This window comes from Salvia splendens, chromosome 12 (genome assembly GCF_004379255.2).
Source record: "Salvia splendens isolate huo1 chromosome 12, SspV2, whole genome shotgun sequence".
Taxonomy (NCBI): Eukaryota; Viridiplantae; Streptophyta; class Magnoliopsida; order Lamiales; family Lamiaceae; genus Salvia; species Salvia splendens.
In genome coordinates this window covers 24,679,776-24,702,436 of record NC_056043.1, presented here as the reverse complement: position 1 = coordinate 24,702,436, position 22,661 = coordinate 24,679,776, and the positions used below count along the sequence as shown (strand labels likewise).

General features: G+C 41.3%; 2 protein-coding genes across 3 annotated transcripts; one reads left to right on the top strand and one right to left on the bottom strand.

The window, feature by feature from the left end:
• The first annotated feature begins 10,528 nt into the window (after positions 1–10,528).
• Positions 10,529–13,777, top strand: LOC121757098 (protein FAM133-like). Its single transcript, XM_042152581.1, has 5 exons — positions 10,529–10,718; positions 11,319–11,420; positions 12,400–12,541; positions 12,615–12,661; positions 13,395–13,777. The coding sequence occupies exons 1-5, from the start codon at positions 10,632–10,634 to the stop codon at positions 13,599–13,601; spliced, it is 585 nt and encodes a 194-aa protein (XP_042008515.1). The 5' UTR covers positions 10,529–10,631; the 3' UTR covers positions 13,602–13,777.
• Positions 13,778–14,913: 1,136 nt separating this feature from the next.
• On the bottom strand, positions 14,914–22,241 carry LOC121758799 (ion channel CASTOR-like). Of its 2 annotated transcripts, none has more exons than XM_042154203.1 (12): positions 21,670–22,241; positions 21,474–21,545; positions 19,814–20,425; positions 19,351–19,533; positions 19,041–19,100; positions 18,735–18,938; positions 18,320–18,568; positions 17,279–17,377; positions 16,713–16,907; positions 16,451–16,543; positions 15,491–15,757; positions 14,914–15,414 (listed from the first exon to the last, which is right to left on the bottom strand). In XM_042154203.1, the coding sequence occupies exons 1-12, from the start codon at positions 22,078–22,080 to the stop codon at positions 15,196–15,198; spliced, it is 2,664 nt and encodes an 887-aa protein (XP_042010137.1). In that variant the 5' UTR covers positions 22,081–22,241; the 3' UTR covers positions 14,914–15,195. The 2 variants fall into 2 exon arrangements, with proteins under 2 accessions (XP_042010137.1, XP_042010136.1); XM_042154202.1 differs by lacking the exon at positions 17,279–17,377 and adding an exon at positions 17,123–17,221 and having other exon boundaries at positions 21,670–22,234.
• Between the last annotated feature and the right edge of the window lie 420 nt (positions 22,242–22,661).

The window sequence follows — 22,661 nt, the reverse complement described above, 5'->3', positions numbered from 1 at the left end:
GAGTTTCTCCGCGAAAGCACGGAGAGCCTCTCCTTGGGCAACCACGGCGGCAGCATCCCTCCGTTTCGTCTGCTCTCGCTGGATGACGATCTGGTTTTTGGCAAACTGAGCTTCATCCTGGGCCGAAATCCTAGCAGCTCTGGCTTTCTCAAAGTTTGCCTCAGCCTGCTCGGCCCGGTGACAAGCAGCCGCCAACTTCCTCTGCATCTCAGCATAGTCGTTGGATGCTTTGGAGAGTTCGACGGCGACGAGCTTGGAGAGCATATCGTTCCTCTGAAAATGGAAAAAGCAAAAAGTCAACAGAGGGGCTACAAAAAATACAGAGAAAAAAAGCAAGGCCAGAAAATCAAGAAGAGAGTTCACCTCGGCGAAGTCCGTGGGCCATAAAAACGGCTCACAGATATGTTCCGAAGGAGGCGCCAAGACCACGTCTTTCTCCGGCGCTCTTGGGGGCTTCTGAAGCTTCGCCTTCCCCTTTGCCGAAGTCGACTCCGGCTTTCTTGGATCCGAAGAAGAGGTCTTCTGCCTCTTCGGATTCTTCTCGGCATCAGACGCCGAGCTGGTGGTTTTCGGCCGTTCCGGCTCCTTGGACTCAGAGGATTGGCGACTGAGCTTATTTAGCATGTTCACTGCCGAAAAGCAAGGAAACAAGGTTAGTTTTCGCTGCTAAAGCAGTAAAGCATAAAAAAGAAATCCTCACCCTCAGTTTCTTCGTCCGAAGACGAGATATTGAACACGAGGTCGCCCTTGACGAGCTCAGTTTCCGAGTACTGTTTCCTAATCATAGGAATCTTATTGAGCTCGCCCTCGAGCTCGGCCAACGGTTCTAACCGAGGATGAGGAATCACGGACTTCGGCCCTCTCCAGGGAAAGCCCGGAGCCGCTGTCCTATTATAAAAAAAGAAGCGGTTTTGCCATTTCGGCCATTTGGTTTTGCAGAAGGCCCTAAAAGGCTGTAAAGGGATCAAGTAAAACCAAGATCCCTTCCTCTTAAACTGGAAAAAATTAAGGATTGCCCTCAGAGACAGATCCTTATCTAGCCTACGCAGTTCGGCAGCAAAGGCCGATAAGTGCCTCCAAGAATTCGGAGTCACCAGACCTAAAGGGAGTTGAAAGAAATCAAGAAGCTCTACAAAAGGTGGGGGAAGAGGGAAACGAAGCCCGCATTCTAAGCAGGCTTCGTAATACCGTTCGTGAAAACCATGAGGAAACTAGTCCAGCCCGCAGGTCCGGAAAACAGCCTCGGGAGACATCTACTTCCAGTTTTCACGATGAATGAACAAGCCGCTCAAAAGGTCCACACACCGAGTCTTCCCAGCAGCCTGATTTAAATGAGGCTGTCAAGCTGTTCTTGGCTGAGAAGCAGGATGAGTTCTTAGCCTTCCTGCAAAAGAGCCAAGAGCCGTAGACGAAAACGGTGGATTCTCCTTCCTCATCCAGACATGAAAGTCACTACCGCAGTAGTGCCGTGTCTTCCAGGAAGAAGAATCCTCAACCCCGACATGTTCCTGTTCCTCCTCGGTACCGGAATCACAGGAGAACTCCATCTCCTCCATACCGAAGAGATGTCGGGTTCGCCATGTACGGAGCATTGAAGACTCCGTTCTCGGACGATATCACCCGAACTCCCTTACCACAGAACTACCGAACTCCGTCGATGACTTATGACGGGTTAGTGAATCCTCATGACTTCCTGGGACGCTATCAGTATAACATGGTGAACCAGGGTCTCAATGAGGTCCATATGTGCAAGCTGTTTCCCGAGCTGCTTATCGGGAACGCAAGAAGGTGGTTCGATAGCCTCCCCCAAGGCAGCATTAGATCTTACCGAGATCTAATGGATGCTTTCCACAGGAGGTTCTTTCAGAAAGCGGAAGCCCGAATCACTTCGGCTCAGCTGCTTTCTACACGTCAAGGTCGCGACGAAAAGATCAGCGACTTTATGACGAGGTTCCACAAGGAATGCCTACAAGTAGATAATCTCAATGATCTACTTGTTATTTCGGCATTCCAAAATGGAATCCTGCCCGGAGCTCTCTACAGAAAGCTCGTGGAATGCAGTCCGCAAACAGCTCAAGAGATGTGGGACATTGCGGACCAGTTCTCCCGTGCCGATGAGGCAGACCGTCGCAAACGGTCTTTAGACAGCTCATCCCGAGGAGACGGGAGGAAGCCCGATCATAGCGATCAGGGACATCCTCGCCGAACTCCTTTTGGCGATCAGGGACATCCTCGCCGAACTCCTTTTGAAAGGATTCAAAGGACTCCGGTGCAAGACCGATTGGGGCCACGTCTCAATCCTGAGAAGCCGCCCGCCCGCCGTGATTCCGGTTGAGATCGGCGTACCCGGTCCCCGAACTCTAAATTTCTCCTCAGAAATGAATGATGACGGACTGAGAGCCGAACTAGATCTGGCCGAAGAAAGAAGAGAATTGGCCTGCATAAAAGCAGCCAAGTACAAGGAGCAAGTAGCCCGGTATTATAACCAAAGGGTGAAAAAGCTGCAATTTCAAGTAGGAGATCTCGTCTTGAGAAACAACGAAGTAAGCCGAGCAGAAAAGCTGGGCAAACTCGAACCCACATGGGAAGGTCCATATCGGGTGTCAGAAGTCCTCGGCAAAGGGTCTTACAAATTGACTCACATGTCAGGAGAACAAGCACCCCGAACATGGTACATTTCCAACCTCATGAAGTTCCATTTGTAAGAGACAGTCCGGTCAGTCAGTCTTGTGTCTAGTTCGGTCCTAGGGGTATGTGCTTTCTTTGTTTTTTACTTGTGTTTCATGTTTGTCTATATGCGTTTTGTTTGTCTATGTGCGTTTTGTCTGTCTATGTGCGTGTCGTCTCTTACAAATGTTACTGAGGTATCTTGTTCTTCGAAGGCTGATCCCCTTTTTAGAACATATATAAGCCAACGATTGTGAGTCCAAGCTTCTAAGGAGGATACAAGACCACAATTCAGCTTAAGAAACAAGCAGTTCGTCTGAAACGAACTGCAACAAAGGGAAAGTCCGATCCACGCGATAAAACTCGCCGAATTAGGACAAGGGAAAGTCCGATCCACGCGATAAAACTCGCCGAATTAGGACAAGGGAAAGTCCGATCCACGCGATAAAACTCGCCGAATTAGGACAAGGGAAAGTCCGATCCCCAAATTAGGACACAAGCTTAGTCCGGTCAAAGAAATTTACTTCATAAGACCAAAGACGAGTCCGGTCAAAGAAGTTTATTTCATAAGACCGAGGACCGAGTCCGGTCAAAGAAGTTTATTTCATAAGACCGAGGACCAAGTCCGGTCAAAGAAGTTTACTTCATAAGGCCAAAGACGAGTCCGGTCAAAGAAGCTTACTTCATAAGACCGAGGACGAGTCCGGTCAAAGAAGTTTACTTCATAAGACCGAGGACGAGCACGATGAAATTTTTTTCGCTGAGCTGTAAATACGCAGTGATAGAAGCGAAATGAAGATTTCATTTATTAAAACTTGTTCGGCATACAATTCTGCTGCCCTACGAGAAGGCGTTACGCCATTACAAAGGACTATTCTACTGTCCCTGGTTGCTAAAGTTGAGCCATCTATTCACAAAATCCCCATGAAGCCGAGTTCGGGCGTTCCGGGCAGCTGAAGAATAAGCAGGTTGACGAGATGCTCTGATCGACCTGCCGCCTCTTCCCTGAGCCCGAGAAGCTCTAGCACCTCGGCGGCGAAGAGTCTCTTCACGAATCATTTGCCGATCTTGCTCACTCATAGTCACCGCTCCTCTGCGAACTTCAGTCCGTCCTCGACTTGACGTCTCCGGTTGTTCCTGAGTTCGTTGCTGACTTGGAGTAGGATTTTGAGCAAGTGAATCAGAAGTTTGAGCTGGAGTGCGAGCATCTGTTGGCGGGAAATGCCTAAGGAATCTCTCGATTGAAGGACGCCGGGAAAGAATGATGTCGTACCGAGAAGCCCAGCGCCGCAATGATTTCACGACTTGTTGGCAAGCCGAGCTCTCCAGCGCATTGTTCCTCCGGAGTACATGATGCTCCTCCCACAATTCGTCAACTCGTTCCTGAACTTCAGAGATGGTCATTCCCCCGCGCCTGCAGATGAAATCCTCATACGCAGTCCTCTCAGCGACGGCAGTGTTCAGCTCGGCCTCCAGATCTTTCTTTTCAGACTCTAAGTCCTTATTGTCGGCCTCCAGCTTCACTGAACGAGCCAAGAGTTCGTCATTCTTCACCTGGTCAACTATGGCTCTTTTCTCAGCTTCGTCTAAAGCCGAAGAGTACAGCCGCTTCCAGTGAAGTACCTCCAGCTCCTTAAGAGTTCAGAATATAGAGCAGCTATGTCAGTTCGGCATTTCAGATTACTGAGCAGGTAGTAAACCACAACAGGAGTAAAAGAGAGTACGAAAGGCTATACGAAGACACAAGAGCAGAAAGAAGAATTTTTTCATTCATAAGAAAAAATTTTTTCTACACAAGGGCTTCAAGGCCGTTTTACAAGAAGGAAGAAACTAAACTAAGAGAAGGAAGACGAAATCATACTCCGCCAGCTTCGTCTCCGCCTTCTCGGTGAGGTTCAGCTTCCTTCTCCTTGTCTGCTTCAGCTTCAGCCTCGGCCTCCCTGCTCTCCCCAGCCTGCTCGGCGCCACCGTAGCCGATCTGCTGCGCCTCCTGCTCGGCCTGCTCATCGCCGGTCTGCCGCTCATGCTGCTCGGTCTCACCCTCTCCATGGAAAATTGGAGCGGGTGAAACTGACCCTATGGAGGCAAAGATAGCCTCCATGTTCTCATCGCGGTCAGCTCGGCAACTACGAACTTGGTCTGCAGAAAGCAGGACCGAGAACGAAGCAAGCTCCTCAAGCACCGGCAGACTCTGAAGCCGAGCTGCTATCTCTCGGCCGTACAGCGGCAGGATGACTTCGGGACCCTGCTCGGCTTTATCGGTCATCAGTTTCAGCAGATCACCGACAAAGGCCGAAAATTGGTTGCTCAGAAAGAGTTTCTCCGCGAAAGCACGGAGAGCCTCTCCTTGGGCAACCACGGCGGCAGCATCCCTCCGTTTCGTCTGCTCTCGCTGGATGACGATCTGGTTTTTGGCAAACTGAGCTTCATCCTGGGCCGAAATCCTAGCAGCTCTGGCTTTCTCAAAGTTTGCCTCAGCCTGCTCGGCCCGGTGACAAGCAGCCGCCAACTTCCTCTGCATCTCAGCATAGTCGTTGGATGCTTTGGAGAGTTCGACGGCGACGAGCTTGGAGAGCATATCGTTCCTCTGAAAATGGAAAAAGCAAAAAGTCAACAGAGGGGCTACAAAAAATACAGAGAAAAAAAGCAAGGCCAGAAAATCAAGAAGAAAGTTCACCTCGGCGAAGTCCGTGGGCCATGCAAAAGGCTCACAGATATTTTCCGAAGGAGGCGCCAAGACCACGTCTCTCTCCGGCGCTCTTGGGGGCCTCTGAAGCTTCGCCTTCCCCTTTGCCGAAGTCGACTCCGGCTTTCTTGGATCCGAAGAAGAGGTCTTCTGCCTCTTCGGATTCTTCTCGGCATCAGACGCCGAGCTGGTGGTTTTCGGCCGTTCCGGCTCCTTGGACTCAGAGGATTGGCGACTGAGCTTATTTAGCATGTTCACTGCCGAAAAGCAAGGAAACAAGGTTAGTTTTCGCTGCTAAAGCAGTAAAGCATAAAAAAGAAATCCTCACCCTCAGTTTCTTCGTCCGAAGACGAGATATTGAACACGAGGTCGCCCTTGACGAGCTCAGTTTCCGAGTACTGTTTCCTAATCATAGGAATCTTATTGAGCTCGCCCTCGAGCTCGGCCAACGGTTCTAACCGAGGATGAGGAATCACGGACTTCGGCCCTCTCCAGGGAAAGCCCGGAGCCGCTGTCCTATTATAAAAAAAGAAGCGGTTTTGCCATTTCGGCCATTTGGTTTTGCAGAAGGCCCTAAAAGGCTGTAAAGGGATCAAGTAAAACCAAGATCCCTTCCTCTTAAACTGGAAAAAATTAAGGATTGCCCTCAGAGACAGATCCTTATCTAGCCTACGCAGTTCGGCAGCAAAGGCCGATAAGTGCCTCCAAGAATTCGGAGTCACCTGACCTAAAGGGAGTTGAAAGACCTACAGCTCGGTAAAAGCCGACCAATCAAGCTCCACTCTCAGATCGGCAAAAGCTGCTCGGCAATAGCTCAGCAGTTCGGTCTCAGTATTCGACCGAACTGGAAGATAGTCAACTCATGCAGGATCACATGCAGGATAGTGGACCAAGCACAGAGATAGTGGACTCATGCAGGATCTCATGCAGGATAGTGGACCCATGCAGGATCTCCATGACCTCCACGACATTCACAACCATCATTAGTGGTGATGCAAGCCACGATCTTAGTTCAATGTATAAATAGAACTCAGATCAGATAAAGAAGGGTTAAGTTCTCGAGAGATAAAATATCAAATAGCAAGTCTGTATTGTAAGCTGTAGAAAACAGATCAAGCAATACAACTCTGCCCTCTTTTCCTCCCGTGGACGTAGATTTACCTCAGTAAATCGAACCACGTAAATCTCTGTGTCGTGATCTGTATTTTCCAGCATTCATCACCATCAAAAATTCGCCAAACCATCAGCATGTGATAGTCCCACTAAAGGATTTGGTGAGATTCTTGGATTAGTGAACATGTCTGCTGTGCTAGTTATGGTGGCAGAGAAAATAGTTCAGTTTGATTTTAACAATGGTCCAATTGAAGATTTCATCGAATTAGGGTTTCACCCATGCATTTTGGTGAAACCTTGCTTTAGTTTGAGTTTACTTCCGTATTGATTTCTTTTCTTGTGGATTTTGTCAATATGGTGAAAGACGGCTCTAGTTTTAAATAAATACTCTCTCTGATCCACAAAAAAGTCATATTTTGCTATTTCGGTCTGTCCCACAATAAGAGTTACATTTTACTTTTACTATAAATGGTAAGTAGGTCTCAAATTCCATTAACTTATTGTACTCACATTTTATTATAAAACTAATATAAAAAGTGTACCTCATGTCACATTAACTTTTCCAATCCACTATTTTTTACATTTCTTAAAACCAATGCTCATATCAAATATGACTGCTATTGTTGTACCGAAGGAGTACTATATATTGCATTCTTTGTATAACATGCAATATCTTTTTGGATACTGTGTAGAAATAGTTAGTGTAACCTTCATTCAAGATAGTATAGTTAGTGTTCCTTTTTGTTTTGAAGAATAGTTAGTGTAACCTTGATTTATTGTCTTTGCATTCAAATAAATATAAGTATAACTCTCATACATAATTGATTTTTAAAATTTGGGTCCAAATTTTAGGGGATAATTTGGTCAATTGATAACGTTAGAAAGGAAATAATAATAATAATAATAATAATAATAATAATAATAATAATAATACTAAAAAGGAAATAATTAAAAAAAAAGCAAAAATTCCTTATTTTGAAAAATTTGTATGTCTCAATTGATTGGATAGAAATAGTTGGAAAAAGCTAGATAGTGAAAATTATTTGAGGTTTGATTGTCTTGAAAGTACTATCTCATGGCTCGAGAAAATGTATAAGAGCATGCGCAGCGGTGGCGTCCGTCGCCACCGCCGTCCGCGCCGCTGGCACGGCGCTGCTCGATGTATCGAGCACGTCCGTGCCAGCGGACGCACACGTGGCGCGCTCCCATTCGTCAACGGCAAAGCCGTTGTGTTTAAACATTTTTTTTAAAAAAAATCGGTTTTTTATTAAAAAAACCGATAAAAAATAAAAAAAAAATTCACTTCCCCAAAAAAATATATCCGTTTATAACCGTTTTTTACACCTTTTTAATTTTTTTTCATTTTTTTTACCCCAAAAATACACACTTTCATCTATAAATACCCTCAATTTCACCCCAAAAATTCACATCAAACTACACAACTCTCATCATCATTCTCCAATATCCATTCTCATCTCCATTCTCTCATATCCATTTTCATCTTCATTCTCTCATACCCTACAACATCACTATGTCCGGCCAAGACGATAACCCTTCGGGCTCCCACGGTTGGAACCCCGAATGGTTCGGTTCACAACCGTTTCCTAGTCCGGAAACGGAATATTCGGCCCCTCCTCTCACCCAAGATTCGGGCGTTCCGGGTGGCTACCGGCCATACCCAATGGACGATCAAGGTGCCTCTGAAGGGCGCTACGGGTGGACACCGAAGCCTAGGCCTCGCGCCCCTTCCCAAATGCCGACTCCTCCATCTCGCGCCGGTGTCCGCACACCGTACTCACCGGCGGAGATGGAAAGATTGTTCAAGGCGTACTTGGAAATCTCCGAAGATGCGGTGGTTGGAACGAACCAATCCGGCGATCACTTTTGGTGGCGTGTCTCTAGCCGGTACAATGCAAACCGGCCGCCGGGAACGATCGAGCGCAACGAGAGTATGGTGCGCAACTGCATCGGCCGAGCCAACGAAGAAATTGGCAAGTTCAACGGCTATTTCATCCAGGAGTCCCGGAATGCCGGGAGCGGCCGAAGCGAGGTCGACATCATCACCGCCGCGCTGAGCACCTACCAATCCATGAACGGTAAGTCGTTCAAATATCTTAACGTTTGGCAGGAGACGCGGACGCACCCGAAGTATAAGGGAGGCATAACATCCTCCTCTAGCGGCTCCTCCAAACGATCAAGGTCGGTAGCCCTATCCGACTCCGGCTCGGAAGAAGTGGCTAGCCAACTTGCCGGAGCTAACTTGGGTAGCCCCGACGCCGGACCGAGCGGTTCCCAACGCCGCCCCCAAGGAAGGAAGAAGGCGGCGGCCAACCGTCGTCGCGGCTCGACTCCCGAAGCCACTCCCGAAGCCGCTCCCGCTCCCTATGTGCCACCTCCACCCCCGAACAACTCGCTGTGGATGTTCTTAAGCCAACTCAATATGGCCGATAGGTCATCTATGACCCCCACGCAACTTGAAACACACGAGACCATGATAAAAGGTCTCCAAAAACAATTGGGGTTGATCCCGCCGGATGCGTAGTCTTATTAGGAGTTTAATTATGTAATTTTTAATTTTTAGGATTTTAATTATGTAATTTTTAATTTTAAGGAGTTTAATTATGTAATTTTTAATTTTTAGGATTTTAATTATGTATTTTTTAATTTTATTTGTAATTTGTAATATTTATTGTGGTTTTTAAATGGATTTTAATATTATGGAAATGTTTCTGTTTAATTGAATTTTATATTAATTGTGCTCGTCCTTGCGGAAGAGCACAGTTGTGGGTGTTGTGCTCTTGCCAGAGAGCAGGCATGAATAGTACTGCCCGGGCCCACAACCGTGCCGCTGGCAAGAGCACGATTGTGGATGCTCTAAAGCCCGCCTAGGCCGGCGTGCTAACACAAAATCTGGGAAAACGCTAACCCACCAATTTTGGTGGGTTTGTGAACTGTTGGAATATGATAGCCAATTTTACCCCTTTTTCTTCTCTCTTTGTTTCCCATCTTCTCTCCACACGCCGCTCTCTCTCTTCTCTTTCAGAAACTTCTTTTTTTGCATCATCTAGGAGGCCCCAGCCATCGGACTGTGTTCGGCTACATTCTCCGCCGTCGTGTGGAGTTTAGTGACTCCGACGGTATTGACCGTTCCTCCCAACAGCCGCCGTCGGTCCTTCTCCCCTGTTGGATTTATTGTTTTAAGCCTCTTCTTGTTGATATTCATATCTAAGCCTCTTCTTTCTCCTGGTTCTTACTCAATTTCAGTTGATTATTTTTTGCTCAAAATAGGACAAAGGGTGCTTTGCTCTAATTTGCTGGAATTTTGGTAATAGTTCATTCGATTTTTGTGATGGTTGAATGTGTTCATCTTGCTCGAATTGAGACAGTGATGATAGAGCTGAGCTTCTTCCTCAACTGGTGTTTTGTCTTAGAGCAACAAGAAAGTCACTATTGATTTCCTCAATAATTAATTTAAAATTTGCTATTCAACACAAATTAATTCAGTTAATTTACAAAATTAGCGTACTTAATAATTAGCTAATTTTTGGATTAATTAGTGACCTAATTTACACAACCGTTACGGCAGTTTTGAGATATAATATGTTAATATCCAATGATAATTAAAGACCAATTAAGTAATGAAGCATAATTTTAGATAAATTATAGGAGTAGTAGTACTACAAAATATATTTACCAATTGTAACAAGGGTATTTTTGTCCTTTTTCATTTTATCTACACAATCATTTTAGAGACAATCTTATCAATCAAACAACTAAAAAACATATTTCGACACTATCTTACATCCGGCCCGAAAACACTATCTTAAGTTAAGTATCTTGTTATATTCTATCTACGAATCAAACGAGCCCTTAATGGTAAACGGATTTAATTTCAAATTTAATCTCAAATTTAAAAAAATTAGCAAATTAAAACTCATATTCTGAAATCTCTCCATTTTAATTCCGATCATGGTTTAAAATTGATTATATACTACTATTAGTATTATCAGTTTAAAAGCGACTTTAAAAATAACAATAAATTGTAGATTTAATTCCTATGAATGTTCAAAATCTGAATTAGTTTCCCTCTCCCGTCAATCTTTTGCCCTTCATATGTAGAGTGAATAAATATCGCAAAATACACAAAAATTCATGCACAAAGAAAATGGGGAAAAATCAAGCCTACAAAGCTATGCAGAGAGGCCGGCTAGGCTCGACCTCAGCCGGCCCTGAAGAGGCTGAGGATGGCTTGGTTCGTCACCTCCTTACTGCTTCACTATCTATTACCTTTGTTTTGTTGATGAACGAATTGAAATATGTCGGTGATTTGTCTATATAAGGAATACGATTTGGAACCTTTATGAATCTGTCGTTTTTAGCAGAAAACTTTTAATTAGGTTGAACTGATTGGAACCGATGAACAGTATTGAAATTAAGTAATACTACTAGTTTTTCTCGAATTAGGTATTTGGAGCACGATTTGGGGAGGGAGCTGTGTAGTAATAATCTTGAGATTTTTACTTCATTTTGTGTTTTCCCTCATTGCTTCTGGTCAAGTTGTTTGTTGTTCAGTTACAATCTTCAAAGCGTGCAGGCTTCAATTGGAATCTAGTGGTTTGCTGTGGAGATATAGTTCTTCAGTTTTTTCATTCAATAAAAAACATGCTCTCTGTTCAATATAGTTGTGTAAAAAAGAAAATTGCATCACTTAAATCTTCTTGTTTTCTAGAACAGACACACATATCTACATACTTAGAATTGCATTATGGAGAAACTTATTACAAAAAATTATTGTGTTATCTTCTCACCAGTGTGTGTGTGTTGGAAATATATCTGATGAGAAAAGTTTCAGGTTGATAGTTCATTTCATTCACCAGAGTGGCATGCTGCTCGTTTGGCAAGTCTCAAAACTTCGCATACAGTTACATGGGAGGAGTATAAAAAGAAACAGAAGGTGAGCTACCGAGCTATGCATTTTTCAGCTTTCTCTTCATGTCTTTTCTACAATCTTTATACATTCTCCTGGCATTTTTTGTTATACTTTGTTCTTCTCATATTAGTTTTTGACCTGATGTTTCACCTTTCTCTTTGGCATACTGCTGATAACATCTTGAAGCATTAATGTTGTGGATGAGTAATAGAAACAATGTAACTACGGGAAAACATGTGCTCTTTGGGGTGACCTTGGACTTATTGGATGGGATAGTCTAATTGAAAGGGACCGTAATAGACTGTTCCTTATATTATCATTGGATAGTATAATTTGTCACCATAGTAATTTAAGGTGCTAACTGCACCAAGGTGCAAAGGCTCGTAAGTTTTAGGTGCAAGGGGACGTGCCTTTCAAACATGAGGTGTGATAAAAAGAATTACATGTGAATTTATGCTAACCTTAGTAGTAGTAGGATTGGGAGCAATCAAAATAAATTTAAAACTATTTTTGCAGCTGATTGTCATTGTAGTAGTTGTAAACTTAATCTTGACAAAATGACTTCTTTTAGCTGTAATCCCTAAGAGTAAATTAGAGGTGGTTTTGGTAATTATTTTGGATGCTATATTGAGCGGGAGATCTATTATTATAGGATGATTTCTGATGGGAAGGATAAACTTATCTCAGGAGTCAGAACTAATTGTGGCTGATTTGATAGAATTGTAATTATCTTTAGCAAATGAGATGTTTATAACATCATTTAATGACAGAATATAAACAATCTATAAGATGATAAGATTTAGATCAAAGTACTACCACAATGTGTCTTTCATGATGGGACTCTTCTACTGCTAGTTGCAGTATTCATTCTACCACATAGTATTGTTTAATTTAAAACTCTACCACTTTTCCTTGATTTCTTGTTGAGACTAAACGTTCATTTCTACCAAGTTTTATTTATTTGTCGTTTGTATGTGCCTAGATCTAATGCTGCAATTATTAGGAAGAAGCGTTGAAAAAAGGAGAATTGGAAGCAGATAAAGACAGGATGATGATAGAGTATAGAGCTCAGCTGGATGCTGAACGGGCACGTAAACTTGCTCGCGGGAGTAACTACTCAAGCAGCAAAGGCAGCCACAAAAAGGGTAATAAATTTGGTAATTTTGTCCATTAGCTTTATGAAATTATTGATTATTGAGTGTTCTTGACTTCTTGCAGATAAAAAGGATAGAGATTCGAGAAAGCATAGCAGCAGGAAGCGGAAGGTACATAAACCTTTTAACTGCTAAGTTTTTTCCAAATGCCATCTCATATACTCCCTCAGTCCCACTCTAAGTGAACCATTTTCTTTTTGGGATGTCCCACTCTAAATGACACATTTCTAAAAATAGAAAAATCACTTTCTCTACTTTTTCCCTATCTCTTACTTTATTCTCTCTACTTAACTCACAAAACAAAACTACATAAAATCCCGTGCAAGAGTAGAAATGATCCACTTAGAGTGGGACGGAGGGAGTAGTTTATAACACGAAAAATTATTGGAAATTAGTGTTTTCATAGTACATATAGGCTATAGCTGATGTCGGTAGCCTTCTATCAACATAAACAACTTTGGTTATTTGCAAGAATGGATCTTTCTTAGGCATTGTAGGGGGCTTTAGATAAATGCATTCTTATTTATTTAACCCCCAAATTTTTTTTGTACAATTCTTTTTGTCCACTCAACTTAATTCATCCACCCCTGCCCCTGTTATATCATATGGAGTATGTGAGTTTTGCTGGGTATTTTGGAAAGTGTATAGTAATAGGTGATTCTCCTCTCCCATATATTCATTTACACCTGATAGATACTGAACAATTTGAATGTTCGAGTTTTAAATCACTGCATCATTAGGTATACATGCATTATTAATATTCGAGTTACAAACTGCATCATTACATCACTGCATCATTTAGTATATTAACAAACTGAATACTCAACACTTGGCTTGGTTGTAGCATTCACGAAGATCGTCAGATTCTAGTTCAAGTTCATCGGAAACATCAAGCACTGACGATGACGAGAGAGAAGCAAAAAGATCGAGGAGAAGGAAGAAGGAGAAAAGGAAAAGCTCAAGATCTAGATCTAAGCACTCGAGCAAAGGAGATAAAGAGGCTGATGGACCCTTGCCCCTTTCTAGATTTTTTGGAAGCCTGAAAGGCTGATATATTCGATCAAGATATACTATATTTGTTTTATCACTCCTAACACAGAATTCCTTTATTGCATTTGCCTATGTGAAGTACATGTCTTGAATGATGTTGCAAACTGTTTCCGCATTTGACTCCCATTTATGTACTTATTTTAAGAATGGCACGTTGCAGGTCAGAACTTTGTGATATACAGTATCTTTTTATCAATACCAGCAGTTGTTAATGTTGGTAGAAGTGATTGGCAACAAGAAGTTTGCGCCATTATGTGCTGTTACTCTTCCCCATTACATTTCATTTGCTTATGCTACCATGTCAATCAACAATCAGGTGAGCTTCTGGCAATGAACAGAATCAGGTAGGCAAGCTAATTCTGGTAAACATGCCCTATTTTGGTGTCTCCTCAATGACCTTTCCTTTATATCTAAGCTTAGCAATAGTGTCTTTCATGGCTTTTTTCCTCTTCTTGCTTGCAAGAACCTTTCCTGCCAAACCAGTCACATTTGGACCTTTTTCTCCTCTGGTGGTGGCGGCAGCCTAGCGGCTCCCCATGCATTTCCACCAACAATACTCAGTCCCAACACTACTCCTGGTAAGCCTAGTGCAACATCCTGCACTTCACTTTTGAACTTAGAAAACATAATCAAGGAGGCAAAATGTTATAAAAATGCACAACCATCAACAAAATCATAGCAAAATTTGGATTGGAACCAAACATCTAAAGAATTTGCACTAGATGAATTATGTACCGATAAAGTTTGCATGTGCAAGATTATAGAAGTAAATGTAGGTGCAAACCTTCTTTGCACAGCTGTTTTCTGATGTGAAACTGCAGTGGTGCAAGCATAGAATTTCCGAAATGGATATGTGAAATTTGATGTTTTTCTAGTGAATGTAGAGGTTGAGGAGTAACAGGGACTATATTCGCCATGGTTATTTACCTAGTTTTTAAGTTCACCAGGAAATTTGGTCTGTGGATATTGTTGACTTTGCTTCAATTTGGTGTTCAAACTTCATTGGTTGATCTGTGATAAGGTCTAAATCTTGTGGGGCCCCTGTTACCCTATTCAATGAAAACTGAAAGTTAGCAAACCTCAGAAAGCAAGCAATGCTCTCTTTGCTAGTGAGCTTCTTCAACGACGATATTCTGCCACCCACCTCTTATGTGTCTCATTAAAAAAAGATGTTACTATGTGAGCGCATACTTGTCCAATCAAAGTCACAATGTGAAACTGAGATTTGTTTTTGTGTTAGATTTCATATTTTGATGTCAGTTCAAGTGTTTTCATTATGCAAGCTCGTGCTCTTGTTTGACAATCCAATAGGCTGAAAATGAAATTGTAAAAATGTTGATATATGATGGAATCGAAAAACTCTAGTATTTTTTGTTGTACAAGTGTTGTTATATATGTAATGACGTACGGAAAAATGAATTTTCCCTCCAAAGACGCTTTAAAAGGTGATCGATCGCCCACTTTGCTCAAGCCAAACTCAACTCTACGAACCAACGAACTTCAATATCTCGGATGCAACAACCAGAGCTCAAGCCTTCGAGACACGTTACTTGCACACAGGAGAGCACATACCGACAAGCATAGAGCAGCGTAACTCATTCCTTCTCAGCTATCACTACAAAAACATCCTTCAGTGACCATACTTTTCTCTCGTTTTTGGCAGGAGGATTGATCACAGCTTTCTCTGTGTCAGCCAGGCGGTATCCAATCAGAATCTCTCTTCTTTGACGAGCACGTAATAAAATCTCATAGAAACTCAATTCTTCACCTTCCTCAATGTATAAGTTTGCTGCTCTTATGTGCAACTCATTGCCCTGTAAGAAATGAAAGCTTCTTGTTATTTTATTTGCAAAGGAACATAAAACATATGTTCCACAAGCAGAAACCTACCTCTTCAGCGAAAAGTTCTTCCAATACATCATTTATCTGGCGATCTTCTGCAACCATGGCCAGTGCCATGCTGACAAGCTCATTTGACAGAACATAATCACTGATTTTTGACATCGATAGTAGGTTCTTGGTCCTCGGATCAAGTATCTCACTGATAATAACCGACTTGTCTGAAGCCTGCTGCATTTCCCCAATCCATGAACCTTGCGAGAAGCTACCTCTATGGGTCTGGTATGCCATAGCTTCTCTGTATGGAAGGCGCTTTGCCTGCAAACCCAGATTAGAAATTTAGTTTAGTTTCATCTCAAAAGCCATTTTTGCTTTCAAGTCGGTCAAAAAGAAAACAAACATATGTTTTGATCTCATCATTATCCTATATATCTTCTCTACACAAATTGAGCTCATATGCACAACACAACCGCTTACAGTGGCAGCTCGATTTATCAATTTTAGTTATCTATGTGTCTCTTTTTATCTTTTTCCACAAAGAAAAGGTCCACGAGGCACCAAGTTTTTTTTAAAAAAAAAAATGCAAAAGAAAGCCAAAAGCAGGTCATAGGAGTAGTAGATATGAGTAAATCGGTTTAAGGACAAAGGTAAAGTAGCCTTTGAAGTCGATATTGTAATACCAGCTGCATAGCTTAAATCCTAGCTGCTTATCAAGGCAAAATATTGAGTATAGTTCAAGAGGGTTTTAAGACCAACAGAATTTTTTGAGGATTGTGCATTGGAAATCGTGTTCATTATGAGTGCGACCAGACTTCAGAAGTAATCCAACAAATAGTAGCAAAAGATAGTTTGCTAAGCGCCAAATCTGTGATTTGCAAAATATATCATGAAGAAATCGCAATCAAAATTCACACAATATCAACAGGGGAACATGAAAAATAAATGAAGAGTCGGTGTAATTTCATAGGTCACATGACAACTACATTGAAGATCCCCTATCCAATAGGTTACCTGAATGTCACGTATTAGCAGTAGTGTGGCAAGAGATCTGGAATCTGCCTGAATTGCAGAATCTTCTACTGATTCATCAGCCAAAATCAATATCTGCAGGGTAGAAACAACAATGATAACTAGAAACTTTAGGAAGAAACATAGTTTGCAGCAGTGAACAATGATCAGTTGCTGAAGAAAGTAATGGTATTGTAATTATAACATGTTAATTGTCAGCACATGATTTCTGTAGAAGATGTACGTAAAGGTAAATGCAGCTTACTGAATCAAATGATTCCAATGGAAGACTTTCTAGGTGGCGCCTTATGACAGCATTTCCTTCGCGATGGACAAGTATGATGTTCATCAAACGGTCAATCTCAAGGCCACCATCTGTAAGCTTTCTCTCCCTTTCATTTTCAGGAACCTCATTGAACATCCATAACTCAGACCCATGTGCTAGAGAAGCATCCAGTACCTAAAACAAACCCACGAGTTTCTTGTGACATTGGAAAGTGTTAATCTAGTAATTTTAAATGGATGTATTAACAACAATAGATGAGATTAAAATTTGATTATATTTTCACTGAAGGACTGTAGTCACATTATGGGAAGTTTATTAGAACAGCAAATAGCCAGTTGCCTCCCTAGAAATTTCAACTTTTCTGGAGAAGTTCTGAAGGCATTCTCTACCGTTATCATATCTTCCATATCTCTCCGCCAACCGCAAAGAAGAATCCGCTCAAAAGACTTTTGAATTAGTTCATGCTCGGGTAAATTTCCTCCCAGAACCTGCAGCACCCAGTTGAAGAAGAAAATAAATTAGGAGCTTCTATAAACAGGGCTTACCACAATCATATCATCAATGTCTCTCCTCCATCCACAAAGTAGAATCTTCTGAGGCTTCCTTGCCAGTGGGGTAACGAGTAGGAATTTGGCATCTTTGACCTGAATAATAAAATTATTGTGTGTCTGTAAGTTTGATCCATGGTATGCCCCACTGACTTGAAATCCATGGTAGGAACTGGTCCTAAACCATGCCTTTCAACAGTTGACAGCCTACCATTCCACTTTAGGTTCTTCATTATTAGGGTCAGCTTTAATGTGATATACCACTATGAAATATAAGCTCCCCAGACTTCATTCTCATTACAAGAAATTGAGGAATTTAGGACTGCAAAATTCTTGGAAGTAGTCTGATTTGAAAAGGGTATAATTTAACTGGAACTACTGAAGTTAACTGGATAGCAGAAGTCCTAGCAGTTCTTTGCTTCCAGAAAGGTTTAGACAATCATTTGATACAATGATAGTGGCTTTTAATATTCCATAGCACAATATAGAACTGGTAACACGGTTGAGAAAAGCATATCCATGGGCCTGAAGCATGTAGCTGAGGTGTGGCTTGTCAGATAAGATGCTTGTACGAATCCAGTCATTATTCAAGTTTTAGCTATCGTTTGACATACTTTCATTCTCCCATGAACCAGTAACAATATGGAGCATGTAAAGACTATAATGCAAATGCCACCAGATGGTACCCATGCTGAAGGAAAGAAAAGGAAAGCAGCATAGTGCCCACATCGAAGGAAAGAGCAATGCTACATTAATCAATGGACCTTTTCAGTAGATGCAGAAAATACAAATAGAATATTGCTAAGAGAATCTCATGGATTCAAGGTTATATTCACATCCAATTCTAAAGTTTTCAAAGAGCCACTTAATTATTAACGAATTTAGAGTGTATAACTAGCTTAAATAATGATGGCTTTATCGTTAGTAAAAGAAGAACAAATTTAACTATCAGCTAAAATCTCTTATGATAGAATAGTTAATCGGAAGCCATCAAGAAAATATACACTTAAAACATATTAGCAAAGAAAAGAGAAATACCATTGGCAGATCTGCTGGAGAATATGTGTCATCATCCTCTGCAATAACAAGAATCTCATCCCCTTCTTGCAGAACATAAGAATCGTCAGGATTCAGAATAATCTTTCCACCACTAGATGCTACCTTCACCCCACAAGGAATGGCCTCCTTAAAGCTTATCAAAACATCCTCAAATTGCATTCCATCCAGCTGCGGCCACCTTTTAATATAGAACTCACAATTTTCAAACCCGAGAATGTCTTCCCATATCTGCACTGCAGTTTACAGAAGGTAATAAGATAAAAATGGAAAAGTAGAGCTAAATGTTAACCATGTAGAAGTGTCAGGGAGTTTCATTTAACAATCAATATATGATGTTGAAAGCAGCAATTATTTCTGTTTAATGATACAAACAAGAAGTAACGTAGAAGGTGACCTGCGCGAGGCCTGGCTGCCGAGCACATTGAATCATCAGCCTTCCGATTACATCATGTGCCACAACAGTTTCAACAAGGTCCCCTCCAACGAGTTTAACAAGAACTTCATTATCGAGATCACTTAATTCAACCACTATGTGAGCCTGCAATCCTTCCTTAACTCCTGTAAGGCTTAAAACTGTCCTTAACGCACGAGCATCACTCTACATGCATCAGAAAGTTCAAATGTTAGCAAAATTACAAAATAAATAAATAAAATTACATTGTTTTATTGTTGGGGTGCACTCATTCTCCATTTGACTAACCTGGTCAGCATTTCCATCTTCAGCAAGGACAACTATTGCTCGAGCCTTAGAAACAGAAACCTGTGGAACATCTCCCAGTTAGTTTGTTCATTAAAAATTATTATGTTAGACCAGCCACAAGATACACACTAACAAACAAAACATTTACATGTAAATACATGTATCTATACATTAAATAGTCAGATGTGTAGTCGTAAATTAAAAGCAACTTAAATTAATGAAGTTAATTTCTAGCATCTGAGAGTTAGTCTAAAATAAAGAACTGTCATAGAATAATACGCATTAAAATAAAGAAATTGTAAGGGCATACTTTTTTTAGGTCCGCTAATATTAAAGGGCTTCCACTTCTGCATATGACAGATGTTCCTCTAAAGTCAAACTCCATTTTACCAATGTCAAGCTCCATCTCTTCTTTGTCGTGCTCTGCCATCACAACCACAGTCCCTCCACCCAAACTCTCATTAGCTATGGCGAGTTGATTTAAAAGTGATCCCTGAAAATGAAATATATGTCAATTACAATCAATAAACCAAAATTCCTCACACAAACTCTCATTAACTATGGTAAGATGATTTGAAAATGATCACTGGAAACGAAATTCGATAAAAAGATCACTTTAGCAGTTGTAATACAAATTTAGAACCATGTTTGAATAAAACAACAGTGCTTTAAAATGAATGAAGACATTCTACAGAAGAATGACCAGGAGCATGAACTTGAGTGCCAAGGATCAGTTTCCTCTTCAGAGCAGGACACACAATACGAGAGCTTACCAACTTATCACTCCACCCAAGTATAAGAGTATGATTTCGCTCAACAACTTCGCTTCTACCCTTTCTCAGAGAGTCGAACTTCTCAGAAATCGCATCAGAAACTAGTCCAAGCATCATAGCAAATATAAGCATCCCACCAAAACTAATGGATACAGACACTAGTCTAGAACCAAAGCCTTCAGAATTAGCATGATTTCCCGAGTCTGCTATGTATGTCCATGATAACCAAAGGGAATCAGCTAAGCTGTCATCTGTCACACCAAACAGTGCTAATCCACCAAGACATATTAACAGCAAAGTAGCAACTAACAATGCTAGAGGCTTAGCATAAGGTGTAACTGATAAAAAGACATCAACCCTGTATGCTAGCTGCTTGTTCAAAGAAACTTCCTCTGAGTTATTATCAATCTGTCTTCTTGAACTTGAAATATAATCAACATACTTCAAGAAAAAGAGTGGGAGGACTAGTAACATGATTGAAACAAGTAATGCTGCAATTTTCAGGCTCTTGCTTGGATCAAGAGAAACATCCTGCAGGGTCGAGTTGTGTATGTCTGGGGAGTCCAAAAGATTGCATAGTTTGAGTCTAACATTAAGCTTGGAAATTTGACCCTACAGATGATGGTGAAGAAATAAAAATTAGATAGTACAGTAGAGAGCATATGTGAGATTACATAAAGGCAACAGAAAGTGTGAACATCTATACTCAAGGATTTGCAACTGACAGAGAATATATACCGGAAATGCAATCACTTCATTGTAGAACTTAGTTTATTTATAATTCAATTCAAATGGAGTAGTACTTTTTATAAAGAAGCACTACTGATAACTAATAGCATATATATTGTCGACAAAACTCAAGTCAGTTAGTAAGACTCTTCCCCTCCAACCAATTGGTGGGGTACGAGACATCTAAATGCAGTAGTCACGTGTAATTTCAAAACAGAAAAGACCTACGCCTGTATCCATTAAGGATAAAAAAACGACAGTTGGACAATGCAGGTACATTTTGTAGTTTGCGTATCTTATTTTGTGTATTTAAGTAACTACTCGCAAAACACATGTTTAACTCCACCAGAATGGTGGACTGTAACATTTTGTTTCTTACCCATGGGAGCATATAGACTTTTTTCCATCCAGAGTTCAAACTCTTATAGCCAAATAAAACTGGTTTAAATGGTAGCTTCTCTTGTACTAACAGCTAAGTAATGGAACAAATTGTTTTCATTACCAACTCCATTATACTCATGTTATATGTGTCTCCAAATCATAATTCATGAACTGTTTTTCTGCCTTTAAGTTTTCTATCAAATGCATTAATTGGAACTCTACATTAGAAAAAAATAATTCCATATTACCTACAGCAACATCCTTTGTTAAGAAATGTGATCAAGAGAAAAAAGTAGAGACAAATTTACAGGATCATTATGGATCATGCATAAGTTACAAAAAGCACCAGCAGCTGAGTAGCATCATAGTATAGCAAATAGCCAATTATAGAAACAACTCTTGTTTCCTTATGTTAATGCACTGCGTTGTTCAATTTTGTTAAATTCACGTGAAAGATCCCCATAAATTGATACTACTATAACACAGCACAAAATCATTTCGATGCAAATGAGAAATGTGAACAAAACGAACTTGTAGCTACCATAACTACCTGCAACTGAGCAACCTCTTTGTGCAATGTAAAATTTTTGCTTAACAATGAAGATAACACCGTTGTCACTATCTGCATTGCAAAACATCAACATCAGAAGATAAGAGCACATAAAAAGTAGTACCTCAGCGTATCAGAGTTGTACGTTGCTAAACACACACACAAACACACGGAGTAGAGAAGAGAACTAACTCACTGAAATAGAAAAGGCAAGCTGCGGTCGAATTCTCAAGCCGCCTCTAAAAAATTTCGAAAATATCTTCTCCGGAGAAACGGCGTCGTTCGACTTGAGAGGAGCTGCCGCGGGTTCATCTGGACGACCAGCCACCGACCTCGTTGACTTCTGGTAGTTGCGAAACTCCGAACTCTGTGGTCTATGACTCGGAGAGATAGTGGTGACGGAATTAGAGGCGTCTTCGGATGAGGACGCCGGCGCGGTGGAGTTGAATTGCTGCGACGGCGGTGGATGGTAGGAAGAGAATCTCCTTCTTCTGGGGGTTCTCCGGATGTTATGCGTGGAGTGGACGAATGAGTATGAAGGGAAAATCCAGTCTCTTGCCGCCGCCGATGAGGTCGACGGCGGCGATCCGTCGGTGTTTGAGGACATTGCCAGAGTATGTTTTTCGTATACGACTTTTTGATATATGTTGAAAAATTAAAAATATTCTTTCGGTGAGTAGTCTTGAGATTCAATGATTGATCTATCACAATCTAAGATTTGGGAAAAAATTACACACGCTTACGAAAAATATCATATCACGAGAACAAAATATTTAGTTCTTTAAAAATGTTATTTAATACATTTAATTAATTATATTTTCAATTTTTAAGTTTTTTTCATGCATCCATCATCTAACCCGGCCAATCAATACAAGGTTATGAATAAACTCGAGAAGCAACAACTTAGATAAACCAACTAAGCTTTTTTCTGCATCTGACCCTACTAAGTACAAGGCCCATGAAGCAACTCGAGAAGCAATAACTTGAGCCGGCTGAAACCAATCAAGATCATCCGAGAGCTTTCCAGTCAGATCTCATGCAGTATATGCGACACCAGATACACTAACTGCCATAGTAACATATGTCACGACCGCACTTGCTAAGGATAGCATAGTCGGGGAACCGTGACTAGGGGTGGGGGTATAAGAAGCGGGGATAGAATTTAGGGGAAATAAAATCAAACATTGA

Coding starts and splice junctions, on each gene's coding strand:
- LOC121757098 (XM_042152581.1), top strand. CDS start 10,632: ATGGGGAAAAATCAAGCCTACAAAGCTATGCAGAGAGGCCGGCTAGGC. Junction 11,421..12,399: donor AGTATAAAAAGAAACAGAAG/GTGAGCTACCGA, acceptor TGCAATTATTAG/GAAGAAGCGTTGAAAAAAGG. Junction 12,662..13,394: donor ATAGCAGCAGGAAGCGGAAG/GTACATAAACCT, acceptor GCTTGGTTGTAG/CATTCACGAAGATCGTCAGA.
- LOC121758799 (XM_042154203.1), bottom strand. CDS start 22,080: ATGTCCTCAAACACCGACGGATCGCCGCCGTCGACCTCATCGGCGGCG. Junction 21,546..21,669: donor AGCTTGCCTTTTCTATTTCA/GTGAGTTAGTTC, acceptor TTTGCAATGCAG/ATAGTGACAACGGTGTTATC. Junction 15,758..16,450: donor TGCTAATACGTGACATTCAG/GTAACCTATTGG, acceptor CTGGGTTTGCAG/GCAAAGCGCCTTCCATACAG.